At 42.9% G+C, this 22,349-nt stretch overlaps 2 protein-coding genes and 1 pseudogene across 14 annotated transcripts in view; 2 read left to right on the top strand and 1 right to left on the bottom strand.

The window, feature by feature from the left end:
- Positions 1–1,682: 1,682 nt before the first annotated feature.
- LOC311619471 (large ribosomal subunit protein eL6-like) lies at positions 1,683–2,625 on the top strand (annotated as a pseudogene). Its single transcript has one exon. The product of its transcript is annotated as a large ribosomal subunit protein eL6-like (transcript).
- Positions 2,626–9,262: 6,637 nt separating this feature from the next.
- On the top strand, positions 9,263–21,674 carry ETFBKMT (electron transfer flavoprotein subunit beta lysine methyltransferase). 4 transcript variants are annotated; one of them, XM_084877893.1, is made up of 4 exons: positions 9,263–9,406; positions 14,570–14,744; positions 17,321–17,451; positions 18,653–21,674. In XM_084877893.1, exons 3-4 carry the CDS (start codon positions 17,409–17,411, stop codon positions 18,994–18,996), a joined length of 387 nt encoding a protein of 128 aa, XP_084734019.1. In that variant the 5' UTR covers positions 9,263–9,406; positions 14,570–14,744; positions 17,321–17,408; the 3' UTR covers positions 18,997–21,674. The 4 variants fall into 4 exon arrangements, with proteins under 4 accessions (XP_084734019.1, XP_084734018.1, XP_084734017.1 ...); XM_084877892.1 differs by having other exon boundaries at positions 9,264–9,406; positions 14,570–14,998; XM_084877891.1 differs by lacking the exon at positions 9,263–9,406 and adding an exon at positions 9,603–9,816 and having other exon boundaries at positions 14,570–14,998.
- The window catches only part of AMN1 (antagonist of mitotic exit network 1 homolog), a 31,772-nt gene continuing 29,126 nt past the window's right edge, over positions 19,704–22,349 (bottom strand). For all 9 annotated transcript variants that reach the window (XM_084877884.1, XM_084877885.1, XM_084877886.1 and 6 more), the window contains one exon: positions 19,704–21,882. In XM_084877884.1, coding sequence (XP_084734010.1) covers positions 21,809–21,882 — 74 coding nt within the window. In that variant the 3' untranslated portion in view covers positions 19,704–21,808. The remainder of the gene's footprint in view (positions 21,883–22,349) is intronic.

Genomic DNA, 22,349 nt, shown 5'->3' with positions numbered 1-22,349 from the left:
ATAGCTAAATTATCACTAGATGGCAGTATAGCTTTAGTTTGTGGAAGATTTTAATGCTTTAAACTCAATGGCTTTTATAGCAAACTGTCTTAAGGGGCCAGAAATCAGGATTTTCAGGCCTGACTTGGAGATCTGTAATTGCCTCGTGACTAACTAGAGGAACTCAGCTGTAAATAGCAGATAAGAAATCAAAAATAGGAAACCTACAAATTCACTCAGACATAATTCACTCAGACATGGTGCTACAGATTTGTTGCAAGGGTAGTTTGATGGAGAGAAAAAGCTAGAAGGAAGCTACAGCTCTGGAAATCACAAAACTTCAAACTTGATTCAAAAGTCTGAGGACAGCCTCACTGGTGTGGCTCAGTGGTAGAGCGTCGACATAGGAACCAGAAGGGTCACAGTTCAATTCCTGGTCAGGGTACGTGCCTGGGTTGCAGGAGGCATCTGATCCACAATTCTCTCTCATCATTGATATTTCTATCTCCCTCTCCCTTCCTCTCTGAAGTCAATAAATATATATATTTACTTTTAATAAAAATAAATCTGAGGACAAACACATTCTGGGGTTGCAGGGGCAAGTCACACTTGCTTGGGTACAATTTATCTGTTGTTTGCCTCTTGATGTTGATTTGAGAACTGAAGTAGCACTATTACCAGAAATATATTAACAATTTTATTTAGGATTTATATTTATAACCATTTATAAATTATATTATATTTATAAACTAGAGGCCTTGTGTATGAAAATTCATGCACTCAGTTGGTCCCTCAGCCTGGCCTGGGCCCTCTCATAGTCCAGGATCCCTCGGGGAATGTCCAACTGCCAGTTTAGGCCTGTTCCTTGAGGGATTGGGCCTAAGCCAGCAGCCAGACATCCCTCTGGCAACCCGGGAGCCCTCAGGGATGTATGACTACCGGCTTAGGCCCACTCCCACAGACAGACATCCTTAGCGCTGCTGAGGAGGAGAGAAAGGCTCATGGCTGAGCCGAGCTCCCCCTGTGGGAGCACACTGACCACCAGGAGGCAGCTCCTGCACTCAGCGTCTTCCCCCAGTTGGTCAGTGCACATCATAGCAACTAGTCATTCCGCTATTAAGGTCAATTTGCATATTATCCTTTTATTATATAGGATAATATTCTCCAAAAGTGGTAAGGAAACTTTTTTTTCATCATTCCAGATAATTCCATTAGTTGTACTGTTTTTTTTCTCCCAGCAATTTGGAAAAACTTTTTTAAAGTACCTGAATTATGTAAGATCAGAAAAACAATGCAACGATTTGGATTTAAAATGAGATACAATTCAAATAAAAGATGGGTGGATGGCAAAAGAGCCCACGGAAAAATGCTCAAATGTTGTTAGTCATTGGGGAAATGCATACTAAAACCACGATGGGAATGAGACACAGCTTCAGGCCTACTCAGGAGGCAGGGCAGTGGGAAGCAAGGGAAATTCCTTGACAAGTGGAATAAGGGAAATTGAGACAAAATAACTAAACAAGGCCAGACAATTTGAGCAATTTACAGCTGGCTAATAAACAACAGGCTTTATCATCCCTAACCAAGGACACTTAGGAGCAAATGGTTTACACATTTCGTACCGTCAGTCCCAGGGCAGCCTGGCCTTGGTCCCAGTCCCTCTTCAATAATGTTTTTTTAAAACATTAAATTGTACACTTAAGCTCTTTCCCATCTTGCAAGATGGCGGGTGAAAAGAAAACCGAGAAGCCGGATACTAAAGAGAAGAAGCCTGATACTAAGGAGAAGAAGCCAGACACTAAGGAGAAGAAACCTGAAGCCAAGAAGAAGGCTGATGCCGGCGGCAAGGTGAAGGCCCCTAAGAAGGGGAAGCCGCACTGCAGCCGAAACCCCGTCCTCGTCAGAGGAATCGGCAGATATTCCCGGTCGGCTATGTATTCTCGAAAGGCCATGTACAAGAGGAAGTATTCCGCCCCTAAATCCAGGATTGAAAAGAAAAAGAAGGAGAAAGTCCCTGCCACTGTCACAAAACCAGTTGGTGGCGACAAGAATGGTGGTACCCGAGTGGTTAAACTCCGCAAAATGCCTAGATATTATCCTACTGAAGATGTGCCTCGAAAGCTGCTGAGCCATGGCAAGAAGCCCTTCAGCCAGCATGTGAGGAGATTGCGGGCCAGCATCACTCCTGGGACCGTTCTGATCATCCTCACTGGGCGCCACAGAGGCAAGAGGGTGGTTTTCCTGAAGCAGCTGAGCAGTGGCTTGCTACTTGTGACTGGACCTCTGGCCCTCAATCGAGTTCCTCTTTGTAGAACACACCAGAAATTTGTCATCGCCACCTCCACCAAAGTTGATATCAGTGGTGTGAAAATCCCCAAACATTTCACCGATGCTTACTTCAAGAAGAAGAAGCTGTGCAAGCCCAAACACCAGGAGGGTGAGATCTTCGACACAGAGAAGGAGAAATATGAGATTACAGAACAGCGCAAGGTTGACCAGAAAGCTGTGACTCTCAAATTCTGCCAAAAATCAAAGCTGTCCCTCAGCTCCAGGGCTACCTTCGCTCTACGTTCGCTCTCACCAATGGGCTTTATCCTCACAAACTGGTGTTCTGAATTTCTTATAAGAACCCGATTAAATAACTGATATGTTTAAAAATAAATAAATAAATAAATAAATAAATAAATAAATAAATTGTACACTTAAAATTTGTGAAGTTCATTGCATGTCAATTATACCCTCAATGAAGCTGTTAAAGTTTTTAAACGAGACACTGATATGTGATATTTGTCAGTTTATTCATTTATGTGCTTTTTCTTTCATTTATCATAATTCATTGAGAGTCCAATAAAGTCAGAAGATACAATGAGATGGTCTGTCTCTAAGCCAGTCCAGGATGCAGGCAGTGATATTTTGCCTGATATCCTTGTAGAAGACCATAGAATGCTAAGGAAATGTCAAGATCATTATGTGGGTTGGAGAAAGCTTTGCAGAGGACCTGAAGCCTGAGCTATGTCCTGAAGAATAAGAAGGCGGTTAGGGGCAGTGAGGAGGGTGTGTATTCGAAGTGGTGGCAACTGTCCCTCTTAATCAAGGATGGGGTGATAGAACAGGTCCTATGCAAAACAAAAAACAAACAAACAAAAAAAAGTAAGTTGTAGGGGAGAGAGGAGGGTTTTGAAACAAGGCAAGATGAGTAAGTAGGCAATGATCACTAAGCCTGGGAAACTGTGATTAGGAATTTGGCTCAGATATTGAACGCCTGGGAAGCTAGGGAGAGTTTTAAACAAGGAAGAACATAATCAGATAGCATGGCGTTAAGAGCACAGTCAGGTAAAGTTGAAAAAGAAAAACTGACATCTTGCCCTTAGGTTGTCTATCATTGCATTAAGCAAGCATATTTACTTAGTCTCCAATGCCTGCTGGTAGCTTCTCCTGTATCATTTACAGATGTGTCCAGTTCTTCCATCTGGACTGCAATTGCCATCGTTCTAATAGAGGGGGACTTATAATCCGATAGATAGAGGACCTGGATTAATCTGAAAAATAATCATATTTTGAAATTCATATATATATGGAAACAGAGGGTTGAGGGTTAAGTTTCTTATATGGGAACAGAGGGTTAAGTTTTTCTTTTCTAAGTTTCCTTTCTCAGGATGGTACACCTGCAACGAAGTGATTAAGGAGGTGATTTCGCTTCAAACAATGTCTACTGTACCCAGCAAGCAAGCAAAACCACTACACATGATCAGGCCAAGCCTTCATCTCATCGCCTGACAATCAAGAACAATAACTGAATTCTGCTGACCTCCAGGACTGCATGTAAACACATTCTGTTCCCAACCTCACCCCAGTCCATTTTTCCTACATAATCCTGTCCCCTGCACCTGCTGTAAGACAAGTTTTGTATGTTTGTAAGTTTCCTAATCTTCTTGGTTGGCTGGCCTTCTCAATAAATACTTTATATGATTCAACCCTGCCTCCATGAGTGGACATTGCAACAGGCAGCCTGAGCCCACCCAGGGGTTTCCCGGCTATCAGTTCTGATCCTCATTGTTCCTTGCTTGGATTACCACAATATCCTTGAACTGATGGTCTCCCTGTCTTCAGTCCTGCCTCTCTCTCTCTAAACTATCTGCTACCTGCAGCTTAAAGTATTTTTCCAAAACTCAAATCTGATCATCTTAGTTGAAAACCCGATCTTCAGCCTCCAGTCTTGCTCCTTAACCAACACTGTCTCCATAATTCCAATCATGATAATCACAGTAATAGTGCACTTATCAAGCTTGTACGGTATGCCAGGAACTGTGCTGGGCAGTCTCCTTTGGTCTCATTAAATTCTCCAATACATTATTATCATCATCACTATTTTACAAACAAGAAAATTGATTTTTAGTTTAGGGGGAGGAAAAAGATTCCTCTCCCCTCTATGTTCAGAGTCTGGGAAATGTGGACGAAACTGACAGAAGACAGATTTATGAGGGAAAAACCAGAATTTTCACATGCAACACACATACTTACAGAAGAATTTAGTGATGAGTAATTCAAAGGGGTAGTCAGAATCTGGCTTATATACCTAACTTAATAGGCAATGGGGAAGAGGAGAAAAGGCATTTATGGGAATGACTTTTTGGACAGATAAATGGAGAAAACGATAAGTTCTTCGCTAGGAGAATAGATGGGAGATAGTCTGGTTGAGGGTGGTACCTACTTTTCAAGTCAGCAAGATAAGAGTTGCTCCTGGACAGAAGAGTTACGACAACTGAATTCTTCTGGGAGGCCGTTTTAGGCAGATGAGGGATTTTAGGAACTCAAATGTCTTCAGTTCAAAATAATTCTTATGCCAAAGTACGAAGCTTTAATAATGTACTTGAGGTCATATGGCTAATAAGTATAATTGAATAACTTGTTCCCTCCTCCAAAAAAAAACCTTTAAAGAAAAAGTTGAGTATGAAATAAACTTCTTTTTACTTTCACTTGCAAGAGAGATCAGTTATCAGAGAACTGGCTCTCTGAACAAAAATATAGGCTGATGTTTAAAGGCAAAAATCATTTGGGGAAGGGAACAAGCTTTCCTCCACACCTCTGGTCAGCAAACTCATTAGTCAACAGAGCCAAATATCAACAGTACAACGATTGAAATTTCTTTTGAGAGCCAAATTTTTAAAACGTATAACTTCTTCTAACGCCATTTCTTCAAAATAGGCTCGCCTAGGCCATGGTATTTTGTGGAAGAGCCACACTCAAGGGGCCAAAGAGCCGCATGTGGCTCGCGAGCCCCAGTTTGCTGACCATGGCTCTACCCTCAAGGTCTTTCCAGCTGGCTTAATCATCAAATAGATGTGAGACCGTTTAGCAAAAGAAAATAACCAAATTTAATACACACATAAGAATGGCCCTAGCCAGTTTGCTCAGTGGATGGAGTATTGGCCTGAGAACTGAAGGGTCCTGGGTTTGATTCTGATTAAGGGCCTGTTTCTCAGCTGCAGGCTGGATCCCCGGCCCCGGTTAGAGTGTGTGCTTGAGGCAACCAATCAATGTGTCTCTCTCACATCCACATCAATGTTTCTCTCTCTCTCTGTCGCTCCCCCTCCTTTCCACTTGTAGAGGGCCTCCTGAGAAGGCACATGGACATCCTTTAAATTGTCAGCTGAGCCCGAGGGCTGGGTGTGTTATTCAGTTTCTGACTTACCTTTGTCCAGGTGTCAGCATGGGTGGGTCTAGATATGTAAATCCAGTATTGCTAGGGCCTAGTTAAGAATGCAAATAAGCTCCTTTGACCCTATAAAATAAACCTGCTGCGTGGCTGAGCTGCTCGCTGCCTCTCCATCAGAGAAGATGGTGCCCACCTAGCGCCCAGCTTGATGAAGCTATTTCTTCCTCTTGTCTCTTTCTTTCTTTTATTTCTTAATCCCCAGCTCCTCCACTCAGGAACCTGTCCTTCTCCCTTTCCGTGGGGGACACGGGAAAAGGAGAAGCACCCACCGCACCACTCTCTCTAGAAATCAATGGGAAAATGTCCTCTGGTGAGGATTAACAAACAAACAAAAAAAGAATAGGAACCCCGCATTCATAAGAGAATCAGAGACCCCACAGTCATAGGAAGGAAAGGTGAATACATGACATCCTGAACTAGGGATGAGGTAAGGGGCTTTGGGGGCTTCAGAAGGTCATCGCAGGAGGATAAGAAGAGCAGGCCTTTGGTAAACAGTTTGCCTGCCCTATAGATCAGTAACAGGAATTTACCTCTGATAATCTCTTCTGGGCAAGGCCCATAATTCAAATTCTTCTAGGCCAGTGGTCAGCAAATTGCAGCTCGGCAATTAAGAAGTTTCTCTTGCCCTACCTAGCTGGTTTGGCTCAGTGGATAGAGCATCAGCCTTCGGACTGAAGGGACCTGGGTTCGATTCCAGTTAAGGGCACATGATGGGTTGTGGGCTTGATCCCCAGTGGGGGGCATGCAGGAAACAGCCAATCAGTGATTCTTTCTCGTTATTGATGTTTCTCTCTCTCTCTCCCTCTCCTTTCCTGTCTGAAACCAGTAAAAATATATTTTAAAAAAGATGAAGAAGAAGAAGAAGAAGAAGAAGGAGGAGGAGGAGGAGGAGGAGGAGGAGGAGGAGGAGGAGGGGGAGGAGGAAGGAGGAGGAGGAGGAGGAGGAGGAGGAGGAGGAGGAGGAGAAGAAGAAGAAGGAGGAGAAGAAAAAGAAGTTGTTTCTCTTGAGCTTGTGGCTAAGTTGCCTTTAGCTCAAAACAATATGCATACCACAGAGGGACATCTTGGGGTGATTCCTCTTGGACCCCCATAATCACAAGGTCAGAAGATAGCTCAAATTATCAAGTAATAAGTCTGCTTTGTTGCATTTAGGTCAGTTTTGATAAAAGCAATTAAAATTTTATTTCAGTTAAAAGATAGCAATACACCAACACCAAACAACAGAATCCCAGGTATCTTTTTCACGGCTTATTTGGGACTATAGGAATGTAAGGCCATTTTTAAACTGTAAAAATGTAAATTCAGAAACACACACACAACATTTGAGCTTCAGTATAAAGCATGTGTTAGAGCCCTGGCCAGTTTGGCTCAGCAGATAGAGCATCGGCCTGTGGACTGAAGGGTCAAGGGCATGTACCTTGGTTTCAGACACATCCTAAATGGGGAGTGTGGAGGAGGCAGCTGAATCAATGTTTCTCTCTCATTGATGTTTCTAACTATTCCTCTCCCTCTCCATTCCTCTCTGTAAAAAAATCAATGAAGTAAATATATATATATTTAAAAGCATGTGTTAGGAAGGCAGGATTGAAGAGGGAGAGTGGATACAGGAATTCAGGCAAGCTCTCACAAGGAGAAAATAAGACAATGGCACAGAAGGGGGGGGGGAGAAGGGGAGATTGACAGTGAATCAATGAAAAACCTAGAAGGAAGGGGAAAGGATATCTAGAAATCTTTAGTCTAGTTCCAAGTTTTAGATAAGCTGTCTTCACATTATTAAACTCATCTTTAGTGATGAGCACCAAAACTTTTATTGGAAATACTCTTTTGTTGAAATGTTAGACCTGTCTCCTTTCTCTGGTTTCTTGGGCAATAACTCTATGTTCCTGTCATTTACTGGGATAGAACACAAGCTGATTAAAAACAATTCTTAGGCAGATTGATCTTGAATATGTATTACGGTTTATTGCTTGCAAGAGAATCCTATATAATAAAAGCCTACTATGCAAATTGTCCCCTCGACCAGGAGTTCTGTGGGGAGTTTGACTGCTTGCTATGACGTGTGCTGACCACCAGGGGGCGGTGCGGACCATAGCAGGCACTGGCGACTGGGCGCTGGCTGCTGGCAGCAGTGGAGGCACCACTGGCCCCTATGGGCCCGATGAGAGGTGGAGCAGGTGGGTGGGTGGCACCAGGCCAATGTGGGTGCGAGCCACTGGTTGCCACTCACCCAGGGACTGATTAACCTGCAGATCTGATCGCAGGGTGACCAGAAGCGGCAGTGGCAAGGGTGGGACCACTGCCTGGCTCCCTCAGCACCTGGGAGCTGGCAGGGGCAGGGGAGGGGGGGCAGGAGGCTGGGAGGGAGTACCCAGCAGGCAGCAGCAGCTGCTAGGGATCCTACCAGTGCATGAATTTCATGCCCTGGGCCTCTAGTTGGTGAATATATGGAAATGAGGGTTTATAGTTGAGAAAACAAAGATTTACATCAGCAGCAATTTTTTAAAGAAGCAGCTACTAAATTAATGAACAGTCATAAACAGTTTTACTCACAGTCATGAAACACCATACTGGTAATTACAGAGGAAATGGAGAGCAGAATACTCTGAGATACCGCGTGTGTAGCCTACCCCTAATGAATATGCCATCCAAGAAGCAGAGGATCAGGATGCACCTGGGACTGGTATAGTAGGCATAGTATTGATAGTTCCATTCTGTTCACAGGGGAAGCAGAGAACCCAGCTAGAGGCAGAGGCAGAGAACCCAAGCGACAGGTGGCTGCCAGTTCATTTCTGAAACCACCAAGTAAGAAGCAGAAACATGGTTTGCCTCGTTCTTGGTTTGGGACAATTTTTCCCCCCTTCGGCAGGCACGAAGCAAGTTTTACTTGTTATCAGGTGAGATGGTGAGTTAATTTTGGATTGTGCTGGATTCAGGGGCCAATGGGATACAAGGATATGAGTTTTATATTATTTTTGCTAATTTTATAATTTAAACTTTAATAATAACAAATAATTGTTGAGAACTGATTATCAAGAACTGCTTATCAAAGTTCGCATTGTTGATCAGTTGTTAGAGTTCGACCACCATTGTTTGGACTTAATGAACAATGGCATTTTTTGGGGATTGGCATCGACGAAAACATGTTGTAACTCTCTCTCAGACCATACACATAGTACTGCGTGCTAGTAAGCTAGTAAACAAGTGATGTCATTACAAATCAGCTATTCAGATAATTTAGGTAAGTAATTTATATATTTCATAAGTACATAAATTTTCTTGAATTTAGCAGACAGTACTTGTATTATTTATATTTTATAGTGGCGGCAAAAAGTCTAGCGCCGGCCTTGAAAGTGACACTTATGACTATACATAATTTTTATTTATTTATATTTGTAAATTGTACTTATGTTGAAATTTAAAAAATATATTTTACAATACGATTTTTGCGTTCTATGAAAATTTTTGTTGCTCCATATAGACCAAATTTTTAATCAAGAACCCGCTCCCCCACTCCCCTCAATGTCCCAATGTTTAAATCTGGTCACCTTACGTTATGGTTTCATCGCAGTTCAAGGTAAGCATCATCAAGGGCGCATGCTCTATTTTCAAGCCACTCTGTGCGGCGCCTAGAATTGGCACAGAGCATCCTAAATGGCTCAGAACGAATACTTCAGAAATCAGAACCTGGCGTTCCCCTCCTCCCTGCGCGAGGTCAGGGCGCCCTCCGGGTTCGCGCCTCCGGCCCCTTTAAGAAAGCGCGGGGCCGATGAACGGAAGAGCTGCTGGGGAGGAGGGCGGGGCCCACGCCGGGGTCAGCGCCGCCGCCGGGGTCAGCGCCGCCGCCGGGGTCAGCGCCGCCGCCGGGGTCAGCGCCGCCGCCGGGGTCAGCGCCGCCGCCGGGGTCAGCGCCGCCGCCGGGGTCAGCGCCGCCGCCGGGGTCAGCGCCGCCGCCGGGGTCAGCGCCGCCGCCGGGGCCCGCACGCCGCCTGGAAAGGTGCGGGAGAAGAGGAACCGGGCCCCCTGCTGGGTCCCGGGGCGGGTCCGCAGAGCCGGTGCGGCTGGAGGGAAGGTGCTGTCCGCCGGGGACACACGTGGTCACAGACACTGTGGGAGCTCTCCCGGTGAGCGCGCCGTCCCCGGTCCGTCTGCACCACGCTGGAAGCGGTCCGCTGAGCACGATCCTAACGGCGGTGCTGGGGGGGACGGGCAGGGTCCGAGCCCACACCGCCTCCGGTGCTCGCTCCGAGCCCGGGCTGGAGCCGGTCAGGGCTAACCCAGTCCTTCCCGACAGCAGGAGTCCAGTGGGGCCGCGGGCCGCAGCGCCGCCCCAGGTATCCTCAGTGCTGACTCCCCCCTCGGGAGGGTACCCCAGTTCGCAGGCTGGAGCCCCGAGAGGCATTTTGCCCTGCCTGGTGGTCTGTAACCTAATTCACCGCAAACGTTTAACGGGGGGAGCGTGTGCATCTATATTATTCTGGGAAAGGGGAAAACCTGGCAAGGCTTGCTGCCCCCTGTGGGCCCGTGTGGGGCAGCCACCGCCCCTCGGCCCCAGCCCCTCGGCCCCAGCCCCTCGGCCCCAGCCCCTCGGCCCCAGCCCCTCGGCCCCAGCCCCTCGGCCCCAGCACGCTCCGCCTGCAGCCCTCGCTCAGCGCCAGCCAGGCCCCTGGGAGGCATTTGAACTGTGGCCCTGATCTAAATACTTAGGTCAGCAACCTTTTTCATCTCCTGGCACATAGAAGCTAATTGCAAGAAGTCTTAGGCACAACAAAATGTATATATTTTGCCAATCTGACAAAAAAAAAAAATAGGTATTTTTTAAAAAATATATATTTTATTGATTTTTTACGGGGAGGAAGGGAGAGGGATAGAGAGTTAGAAACATCGACCAGCTGTCCCCTGCACACTCCCCACTGGGGATGCGCCCACAGCCAAGGTACGTGCCCTTGACCGGAACTGAACCCGGGACCCCTCAGTCCACAGGCCGAGGCCCCATCCACTAAGCCAAACTGGTTTCCACAAAATAGGTATCATTTTGATTCATTCACACCAGACTGCTATTTTTGTGTTGGCTATTGTCATTTTTTTTTTTAATTTGACACCCTAAGGCAGTGTTTCCCAAACTTTTGACATATGTGTACCCCTTCTGTAATTTTCATAACGCTGAGTACCCCTCGTACTGCTGAGAACGTAGAATTAGGCGCAGCTAAGCACGGTGCAGTGCACATCCCCACCACACTCCGGTGCAACTCGTACCCCGACCAAACTCTTCCCGTGCCCCTGGGGGTACGCGTACCACACTTTGGGAAACACTACAAAGAGGTCAAGTATTGCAAGCTTTAACAATTCTTGAGGTTCACCAGTTGAAAATCTCTGACTTGGGTGAATATAAGACTATTTAAAACATTTTTTTTGCAGAACAGAGTAGAGGTCCCAAACAACTACATGTATAATTCGTGTTTAAAACTTCTCTTTCTGTCGTGGCGCTGCAGGGGAAGAAGTTGGCGATTCGCCGGGCCCTGGTCCCCGAAATGGGATCTGGTGATCCCTGGCCCCTTCCTGCCCCCCCCTCCGCCTGCCTTTCCCCTCTCTCTTCTGCCAGGATGAGCGGCGCACGCCTGGGGGAAGGTGTACCTTCCGGCAGCTATGGAGCTCTGGCTGTGCTCATAGTGGATACAGTGCCCGTGGAGAAGAAAATAAACACATTGAAAGCCTGAGGCACAAAGTAACAGTTGTAAGAGGTCTTACCATTAACAGCTGTTAACAGCTGTAAGAGATAGGCCAGGAAGTGAAAACACAAAATAAATTATTAGCCGAAATGGGTTCCCAATTTGAGGATTCCTAGGTAGAGCTATGGAAAAACTGAAGATTTTATCCAGAGGGAGCCAAACAAAGCTGGTGTGCTATATGTTTGTCTTTTTTTGTCATTTATTGGATTATTAAACTGAGGTGATACAAGTGAGTGTGAGTTTGTAATTTGTTCCAACGTAGTACGCGTGGCTTGGGGTACCATTTTGGTAAAAATTCAGGATCAAAACATTCCTCATTTTCAAATACGGCTTTTTCCATTGACAGAGAATTTTAAGTGTTTTATAAATCACATTACATAATACAGTGCTCTTTACTGTTTCTTAATGACTCATTTTGCCCCTATTTTTCAGGGGTATTGAGACAGCCAAAAGTTAGTCCAGCCCTACCCTTTTCATTGTTTTCCTATTGTTTGTTATCAGATTAAATAGCAGTGTAGTGTTCTGTTGTCATAAATGTGGGTTTATGTTCCATGTAAAGAAAGTTAATGGGCCAAAACTGGTTTGGCTCAGTGGGTAGAGCGTTAGCCTGTGAACTGAAAGGTGCCATGTTTGATTCTGGTCAAGGGCAAGTACCTTGGTTGCGGACACATCCCCAGTAGGAGGTGTGCAGGAGGCAGCTGATTGATGTTTCTCTCTTATGATTTTTTTTAACTTTATCCCTCTCCCTTCCTCTCTGTAAAAAATCAATTAAAAAAATATATATATTTTTTAAGTTAATGGGAGAATAATAGAGTAGAGAGCTGATGCTGAGCTCTTGCAGTGAACAGGTTGGTGGTGGAATGGTAAACGTTTTTTCCTGAATGACATCAACCCTAACCATGTACTCCCCTTTCCTTCTTGATTTGGTTAAATTGTAGGCATATTTCTTTTTACCTATTGTGTTTTTCTAATAATTTTTTATTCTATGACTCCTCTTCCCCCTTTGCCCAAGGATCTCATTCTTTCTTAAATCTTAGTGTTTTGGCACATTTCTAGTAGGTGCAAAACAAATGTGAACCAGAATAATTATTTTATATTAACTTTATACATACCATTGACTTGGCTTAAAATAGCTTTATGATTTTAGCTATTTAGGCCATTTGGTTATCATTTGTGACAGAATAATGTGAAGCTAAAGTAATTGCTAAGCTCTGACTGGAAATAACATGTTTAAGAAAATTGTCTCTGCATTATTATGTGCTCAAAATAGATATTGAAAGTACTTAGCATTGAACTTAGGGGTAAGAGTATTGTTTTTTTAATCTAGTATATTTATAGGAAGCAAAATAAAGGTAGAGTGTTGAGTAGAAAGAAATATTAAAATTTTCTGTATTGCTATTTTGGAATTTACTCATGAGCTCAAAAAATAATTTTTTTTTTTTAAATGAAATAAGTTGAAAAAAATAGAACTGCCCTTTCTCGTTCCTACTTTTTCTTTTCAAGGTGGTTTTCTTTGGAACAAGTCTTTTCAACCCAGGCTTGGTAACAAATCATCACATATGTATACAGAGAGACTTGGGAGTTGATGTTCTTTTATTATAATGAAATCCTTAATGTTTTTATTTTGTGTTGTTGTTGTTGTTTTTAAAGGAAAAAGACCTGAATCTGTTTACATAGATGTTTTATGCTATGACAATTATTACTGAAATAGTGTGTGGTCAGTATAATTTGTACACCTCTGCCTATAGAAAATTATGCTTCATTAGCCTCCATAACTCTTGGCTGGACTTCATAAAGGCAAGACTGTGTTTGCCTGTTCATTAGGTTTATCCCACCTAGAATGTAAGCTACTTAGACTTTTATTTTGTTCAGAGTTGCCAAGCACAGTGCCTGCTTAAAGGTGACTAAATGTATGAAAGAACTTCATTTTTTTAAAAAAATATATTTTATTGACTTTTTACAGAGAGGAAGGGAGAGGGATAGAAAGCCAGAAACATGGATGAGGGAGAAACATCGATCAGCTGCCTCCTGCACACCCCCCTACTGGGGATGTGCCCACAACCAATGTACATGCCCTTGACCAGAATCGAACCTGGGACCCTTCAGTCCGCAGACCAACGCTCTACCACTGAGCCAAACCGGTTTCGGCAGAACTTCATTATTTTAAAAAATATTTTTTTTAATTGATTTCAGAGATGAAGGGAGAGAGACACATCAATGATGAGAATCATTGACTGCCTTCTGCATACTCCCCTCTACTGGGGATCAAGCCTGTAACCTAGGCATGTGCCTTTGACCTGAATTGAACCAGGGACTTCAGTCCACAGGCTGATACTCTATCCACTGAGCCAAAGCAGCTAGGGGTTTTCTTTTTGTTTTTTTAATTACACTGTATTTATTTTTAAATCCTCACTCAAGGATATTTTTCCATTGATTTTTAGAGAGAGTGGAAGAAAGAGGAAAGGACAGAGAAATTTTCATGTGAGAGAAACTTATGGATTGGTTGCCTCTTGCATGAGCCCCAACCAGGGCGTAGGCCAGGGAGGAGCCTGCAACCAAGGTACATGCCCTTGACAGGAATAGAACCCAGGACCCTTTGGTCCACAGTCCAATGCTCTGTCCACTGAGCTAAACTGGCTAGGTTATATATGAAAGAACTTTAAAGGTATAGTTTATTTTATGTAACAGGCATTGTTCCTGAAGATTTCTCTCAAAAGGAAATACTTCTACATTTGTCATTTGAAATTACTAAAAGGATTCCATTGTAAAAAAGGCATGCTTTTAAAAGATTGGATTTTCCTAAATTAATGTACCAATGCTTTCATCTAAAATGAGCTTGTACTGCCCAGTGGGTTCGAGTGTTGCCCCATATGCCAAGGCTGCAGGTTCCATCCCCGGTCAGGGCATGTAAGAATCAACCACCGAATGCATAAATAAGTGGAATAACAAATTATTCTTTCTTGCTCTCTCCCCCTTCCTCTTTCTCTAAAAATCAAAACATTAAAAAAATAAAATAAAATGAACTTGTACTTGTGGATCATCTACTACAGAGCTTACAGAGCCTACACTGGTAATATTTTCTTACTATGTGATAAGATATGGAAATGTCGGTGAGCCTTGGAATTTTCAGTATTATTTCTGTTTTTAGAAATCTAGAGATTCCAGTTGGCATCAAGTTGGGAGCCAGATCCTATACTGTGCCCCTGAGGAGCAGCTCTCATCAGCGGCGGTGACGGAACCTGTGGTTCGGAAAAGGACTGATGGCTGTGAGCCCAGGTTGGAGGACATTGGCACTGAACCACGGCTGTGTCTTTCGAAAGGCCGTGAGAAGCAGCGGTCTTTCCTTGTGTCCCTGGGGCCGCTGTGCCTGGAGAGGGAATGGGAGCTTTCTGGACCCTGAGGTGAAAGCCTTCTTGGAGGAGAACACTGAAGTCACCAGCAGTGGCAGTCTCACCCCTGAAATCCGGTTGCGGCTTTTGACCCCTAGATGCAAGTTTTGGTGGGAAAGAGCTGACTTGTGGCCCCACAGCGATCCTTACTGGGCCATCTACTGGCCAGGAGGCCAAGCCCTGTCTAGGTACTGACCCAACTGAAACGGGAACCTTTAAGTTTGCAACAGTCCTTTCTCTTTTCAGGCATTTCAACTCTGAATTTACCCCGCTCCCCCCACCCCCCACCCCCTGCCTCCTCCCTCCCTACCACACACACAGAAAAACCCACATTCTCTTAATTTTGAACAGGTTACTCTTTTTTTTGGTTGCTTTGTTACATAGTTTTACTTTCTACTCCAAGCTTATCAAGGTATTCCCCCAAATACAATTCTTTCCCAAGAGAAGTCCTCGGGTCAGCCATCAAGACCAGAGGTAGCTATAAATATCCAGACCTTACACTGTTCTCAGGCTCATGGTTCATGATGTATGGCCAGTGCAGGGGTCCCAGACAGAACGTAAGGCCCCAGACCTTCAGCTCTCCCAGACTAGCCTGTCAGTGTTGCCCCTGAGGCCTCACACCCTCCATCACTGCCTCTTCACAGTTTCCTCAGGAAGATATCTGAGTGAATGGGCTGCTCAAAACTCCCTTTGCTGGGGATTTATTGACATCTCAGGTGAACTCATGACCCGAATCTGCATTATAAGGCCCCTCCTTCCACCTCTCACACTGCAGAGCTCGTTAGGACATTTGCTCACTTTCACACTATGCTTTTTATTAAAACACAGCCGCTGAAACAAAGACTAGAACTTGCAGCTTTCCATCCAGCTTTTGCTATTGGATTGGTAAATGTTTTCATCTGTTTATATCTCGAGGTTACAGAGCTGGAAAACAAAAAGGGTAAGGACTTCTCTTTCACATGAATGGTATGGCCGAACAGAGTTAATGCTATATGTAGTCTTGAATGAAAAGCAAAATGCAAACATAGAGCTTTGGGGAGAAGACTGAGGATGGAAAGCTTTCCAGGTAGTATCAAACGATTTCCATTTTCTGATTGTTGTGTTGCCAAATTCCCAAGATTTACTGCTCACATCATATTTGAAAAGTACTGGCATTACAAGTGACTGTCTTCTATTAAAGCTATTGTTTATCAACTCCAAATACACAGTCAAATCCTTAAGAGACTGTGTGAATCAAGGGAATGCAAACTGGTGACCCACAGATGTATTTTGTTTCAGTTTTACTTACTGTGATAAGAAGAGAGTTGCTGCCTGGGCATTTCACATAACCCTGCTTACACTGAATCTGGACATGTTTATAAGGACCTGAGTTTAGGATGTCTGCTATAAGTTCCCAACTTGCTTTTCCAGGTGACCTTTTAGAATAACCACTTAGTGTTAAGTCCTCGAAAAGTTAGTGACCTCTGCCCAATTCACCTATGTGTCACCCTCTCTACCTCCAGCTTGTGACCTGGAACAGAAGACTGCCCTCCCCTCAGCTCATTGTACCTCCTTGCTTCTGGGATCTGGAAGTAGTAAATCTTGTGATTCTATTTCCTTTGTGGGTGTATTGAAACCACCTTCCCAAAGTGGAAGCTGCCACACGGAGGGAACTAGCCACCTGCTGCTCTGGTGTGGATGGCTTGGGTCTCTTCCTTCACCAGCCCATACTCTGCATGTTTTTAATTCAATACACCAGCTCTGGCTTCTCAACACACTTCTTTTTAAAAATCGGTTGCTAACATTTAAAACCTGAGAGATTTCATTGAAAATATGCATTGATTTGAAAAACAAGAATCATCTCTGAGAACATGGGATTTCTGTGTGGCAACAATTACCTGAAGATGGGTAGCAGCTGTCCCTTTAAGACATGGCACGCACACCTCTACTTTGCCATAGTCGCTGCTCTTCTTCATTATTCTCATGCTAAGATCAAGCGTCCACTGAAATTCATTATTTCAGTGTTTCCCACTCATCTTTAGTAGTTTGGTAACCACTTAGTCCTGGTCCAAATTCTTTGGTTGAACTGGACTTGGATGGTCATTACAAGACAATTCAAACCGTAGGTAAAACCACCCTGATGAACAATCAAAAGGAGATGGTGGGTTTTGGCTCTAATGTACTGAGTCCTGATTATAGTAATATTTTGTCAGTCTGGATTCTTAGTTCTGGATCACAGTAAGTGTTCAAAGCTTTTAAACAGCTGACTTGAAGCACCTGATTAGTAACTGTGGTACTGTTCTTCACACACGCTGAAGAGTAATCAAATGACTAGGTCCTCTCTCTGCCACCTTTACCAGCTCTTAAGATGGACATTTTGTCTCACTCTGGTCAGGCCAAACTTGCCAAGATCAGACCAAATGCTTCTGCTAAGTTCTATTATTTCTTTGTTCATTGAACCCAAGGAGATTTTCTTTTTGAACAGCTCTACTGAATTTCTCCCATGTTTTCCCCATTTTTTTCTAACTTAGGTATCTTTTGGATAATCCTGATGTTGTCAGAGGAAAATCTGTGTTAGATCTCGGGAGTGGATGTGGAGCTACGGCTATCGCTGCTAAGATGAGTGGGGCATCGAGGATCTTGGCCAACGACATAGACCCTAGTAAGGATTTCCTATTTAAAAGTCTGTAAAGCTCATCCTGTTTTTTTCCCCTTCCAGGATAAATATCTCTGACGCCTCAATATGATAGCCTATACTACACAGATAAGTTTTAATTTTATCTGATTTTCTTCTAGTCTTCCTTTTCACTGAGGATCTCGTCCTTGAAGATCCTTATTTTATACAGGGGCTCAGTTTTAACTTACCATCTTGCTCAAGCCCAAGGCTTGTTTCCCTCTCTCCTGTAACAAACCAGACTTCGTGTTATTGAGATCAACAAATGTTCCTTAAACTCCAACATTTCCAGGTGTATTTTTGTTTGTTTTGCATTTAGGATATCCATTTATATATTTGAAAATCACAATAAATAGCTTACATTGGCATAAACTTTAGGCTTTCTTACCTAAAAACATCTTTCAACAAAAAAAGGAAACCTGGCCGGTATAGCTCGTAGGTTGGAGTTTCATCCTGTATAGTGAAGAGTGGCCTATTTGATTCCCAGTCAGGGCACATACCCAGGTTGCTGCTTTTTTTTTTTTTTTTTAATATAGTTTAATGATTTTTCCACCAAGAGGAAGGGAGAGAGATAGAGAGCTAGAAACGTCGATGAGAGAGAAACATCGACCAGCTGCCTCCTGCACACCTCCCACCGGGGACGTGCCCGCAACCAATGCACATGCCCTTGACCGGAATCGAACCCAGGACCCCTCAGTCCGCAGGCTGACGCTCCATCCACTGAGCCAAACCGGTTTCAGCCCAGGTTGCAGCTTTGATCCCTGGTCAGGGCGCATGCAGGAACCAACTGATAGTTCTCTCTCTCTCTCTCTCTCTCCCACTCTCCCCCTCTCCCCTCCACCCCCCCCCCCTTCCTCTCTAAATCAGTTAAAACACACACAACTTTGCCCTGGCCAGTGTGGCTCAGTTGGTTGAGTCAGCCTGTGTACCAAAGGTTTCCAGTTTGATTCTTGGTCAGGGCACATGCCCGGGTTGCAGGCTCAACCAATTGGTGCAGGAGGCAGCCAATCGATGTTTCACTCTCACATCAGTGTTTCTCTTTCTTTTCTTCTCTTTCTAAAAAAATCAATAAAAATATATTTTAAAATAATTTTTTAAAGGGAGAAAACATTAAGAGATACTATAAATTAATCAATAGGGAATTCAAACAGTCTAGTATATTACCAATTCATCATGTTCTTTTCTAAAGTTGCAGGAATGGCTATCACACTGAATTGTGAATTGAACCAACTGAAACCTTTTCCCATTTTAACCAAAAATATTTTGGATTTGGAACAAGATAAGTGGGACCTTGTTGTGCTTGGAGATATGTTTTATGATGAAGACCTTGCAGATAGTCTTCATCAATGGCTGAAGGATTGCTTTTGGACTCACAAAACTCAAGTACTGATTGGTGACCCCGGCCGGCCCCAGTTCAGAGGACACAGCATTCAGCATCAGCTGCACAAAGTGGTAGAATATTCTCTTCCAGAACCTACTAGGCAGGAAAACAATGGACTGACAACAAGCGCAGTGTGGGATTTCCAGCCTTGAACTGTCAAATGCTTCCAAGTATGGATAGACCTATGTTTGGGTTCAACCCTAGAAGACTCTCCAGTTTGAAGAATGCAGTTCCTGTGAAATGACAAATCTTGTTTTCAAAATATGAAGATTTAGACTTTTGTCATTACCTAGTTCTTTATTTTGCCAAATATATAAATCTTTATCTGTAATTTTTTTTTCTAATTTTACTACTATCTACATAATAAAAACCCAGAGGTCATAATGCCTTAACTATCAAAGAGCAGTCACCAGGAGGTGCATTGATGGGTACCGTGGTGCTGGCGGGACTTGATGCTGGGTCCTATGGTGCACTGGGTCTAGGTCTCATGTGACTTTGCACGCTGGGCCTCTAGTAGGATTATAATTATAGAAGGCAGTGCCCAGTGGTAGCAACAAGTAAATTGTGGAGAGAATTAGATATCCTAGCTGAGTTGGTTTCTGTAGTTGAGAACAACTATGTGATGTGTTGAATTAAACAAAAATATAAAATACAGAAGACTATAGTATTTAGTGCATAATAGGGTATTAATGGACAACTAAGGATAAAAATAAAGATTTTAGAATTTCCAATATAGTCTGTACAGACACCATATGACTCTTTATGGTTTACTAAGGTTAGTTAGAAATTGATTTTGCCACCACTACACATCCCAGGTTTTTATAATCTATTTTAAAAAGAATATTATATATTTAAAAAAAACAGCACTATGATATAAGAGCGGAACAATGTGAAGGAGAATGTATATAGAATACCACTATGTACCCCTAACTGGTTTGGCTCAGTGGATAGAGCATCAGCCTGTGGACTGAAGGGTCCCATGTTTGATTCTGGTCAAGGGCATGTACCTTGGTTGCGGGCATATCCCCAGTACTAGGTATGCAGGAGGCAGCTGATCGATGTTTCTTTCTCATCAATGTTTTTAACTCTCGATCCCTCTCCCTTCTTCTCTGTAAAAAAAAACAATAAAAAATAAATTTTTAAAAAGAATACCACTATGCAAAAAAGATGTATGTATATATTGAGAAAAAGAATGAAGATAGGGACCTTGCCAGTTTTGCTCAGTGGTTAGAGCACTGGTCCTGGGTTCAATCTTATTCAAAGGCAACCAATCGATGCAATGCTTTTCTCTCTATGTCTCTTCCTGTCCCTTCCACTCTCTCTTAAAAAAAAAAAAAAAAAAAAAAAAAGTCAGCCGAAACTGGTTTGACTCAGTGGCTAGAGCATCGGCCTGCTGACTGAAGGGTCCCAGGTTCAATTCCGGTCAAGGGCATGTACCTTGGTTGCAAGCACATCCCAGGTAGGGTATGTTCAGGAGGCAACTGGTCGATGTTTCTCTCTCATCCATGTTTCTAGCTCTCTATCCCTCTTTCTTCCTCTCTGTGAAAAATCAATAAAATATATATGTATTTTTTAAATCAATGGAAAAATATCCAATAAATAAAATAAAATTTGGGGGGGAAATTTTTAAGTGATAAATAAAAGAAAACAATGAAGAAAGGGGAAATACAAAATGGAGTCGCTTTAAAGTATGAAGGTGAGGCAGAAGGAAACAATTATTTTTCTTGTCTTAACTAGCCTAGGAACATAAACTTTTGAATTTTCCCGTCCTCTATCAATGCCTGGGCATTTACTTACCTTTGGATAACCCCCTAAGGACGCAGGATATGGTCAGACCTCCTGGTGCCCATCCTCCAGACACCCTGGCATCCAGCATCCAGACCACTGACGTCTGGCTAATAAGCATCCTGGACCAAACCTAGAGCTAAAAATGCAGGGCTCTATTCTCAGGAATGTGACTTTTACTATAAGAACTCTTAACTTTTTTTCTTCAGAATATAATTCGGGATCTGCCTAGCTGTGTTTCCAGTGTGCAAACTCTAGGACCCTTGAATAAATATTTGTCTTTTTTTTTTTTTCTAGCAAAGCCTCCAGACTCTCTTTGAGTTTGTTTGACAATACTTACATATGTATGTATGTGTATAAAATACATCTGCTTGCAGTATATATTTAGGTTATCCCTGGAAAGATAAATAAGAAACTGGTAAAAATGGTTGCCTTCTGAGAGGGTACGAGATAGCTAGTAGACTAGGGTGGGAAGAAGACCTAGTTTTTACTTTTGGATCTTCTAGTTTTGTACTAATTATATGTACTGTATTTCATATTCTCCAATTAAAAACTGTGGTAAACACAACTACTGTATATGTCACATGTCAAGTATAAAATATAGCCTGGTTCTTTTTTATGTTTCTAGCTCAATTTTTATGTTTCCTATCTCTTTGTTGAAGTTATAAGTTCATCTATTCTTCCCCTATGTTCATTGAGCATCCTTATAACCAGTATCTTGAACTCTGTATCTAGTAGATTGCTTGTCTCCATCTTGTCTGATTATTTTGTCCAATGGGCATTTAAATACTTCAGGAAGGCAGGAGCCAGAAAATAGCTAGAAAGGTAGTTATACTTTTAGAAATACCTTTACTTAAAATCTATCCCACATTGGTACATTTCTTTTACAACAGCTCAAATATTTAGGTAGGAAAAGGAAATCTCCAGGGAAAACAGGTAATTTAAAATCTTTGTTATTTAAGAAACAAACACAGTGCTCTTTCCCCCTACCCCCAAATCTATCAGAGGGGCATGCTAGGATTAAAATTCTAAGACAATGACTTATTAAACAAACACAGAATAATAGCACTATTAAAGCCATTAAGGGTCTGTTAAGTCACAAACCATATTATATGTTGGAAAGCCATTCTCCAAGACCATCCTTTCCTGACAGTATGAAGAGTATATCTTGGATAAGCATCAATAAGCAGTCCATGTTACTTGCTTTAATTTGTTTGGGCCTACTAATTGCTCCAAGACTTCTCGTGAATGATCTACAAAAGAAAACATTGACAATACATTAATTCACAGTAATCAGAGATATTTCATGTGTCTTTACGTATAAACTGAAGATGATGATAATTATTGTATCTTATAATGAAGCATCCATCTTATATAAAAACTGTTTGAAATGTTAACCCTGCATGGACGCAAAACTCGGGGGGGTGAGGGCATGTACGGGAGTGGAAGGGGGGGCAATGGTAAGATATGTACACATATAATACCTTAATTTTTAAAAAATGAAAAGAAAAAGAAATTTTAATCCTGCTATTTTGGCTTCTGTAAATACTTGCTTGCTTAAATAATAAGGAATATAAGATTACTCCCATTCCAGAGAGGCCGTGGACTATGCCCCAGACAGAGTTGTCAGTGCTGACACAGGCCAGGCTCTGAGATATGGTCTCATGGTCCCTTCCCAGTATGTAAGCCCGGGGTCTCATTCCAAATTTGGGAGACAAAA

The sequence above is a fragment of the Pipistrellus hanaki genome (assembly GCF_964339955.1).
Source record: "Pipistrellus hanaki genome assembly, chromosome: 3".
Taxonomy (NCBI): domain Eukaryota; kingdom Metazoa; phylum Chordata; class Mammalia; order Chiroptera; family Vespertilionidae; genus Pipistrellus; species Pipistrellus hanaki.
The sequence above is the reverse complement of the archived record's forward strand: the minus strand, read 5'-3'. Positions and strand labels throughout refer to the sequence as shown.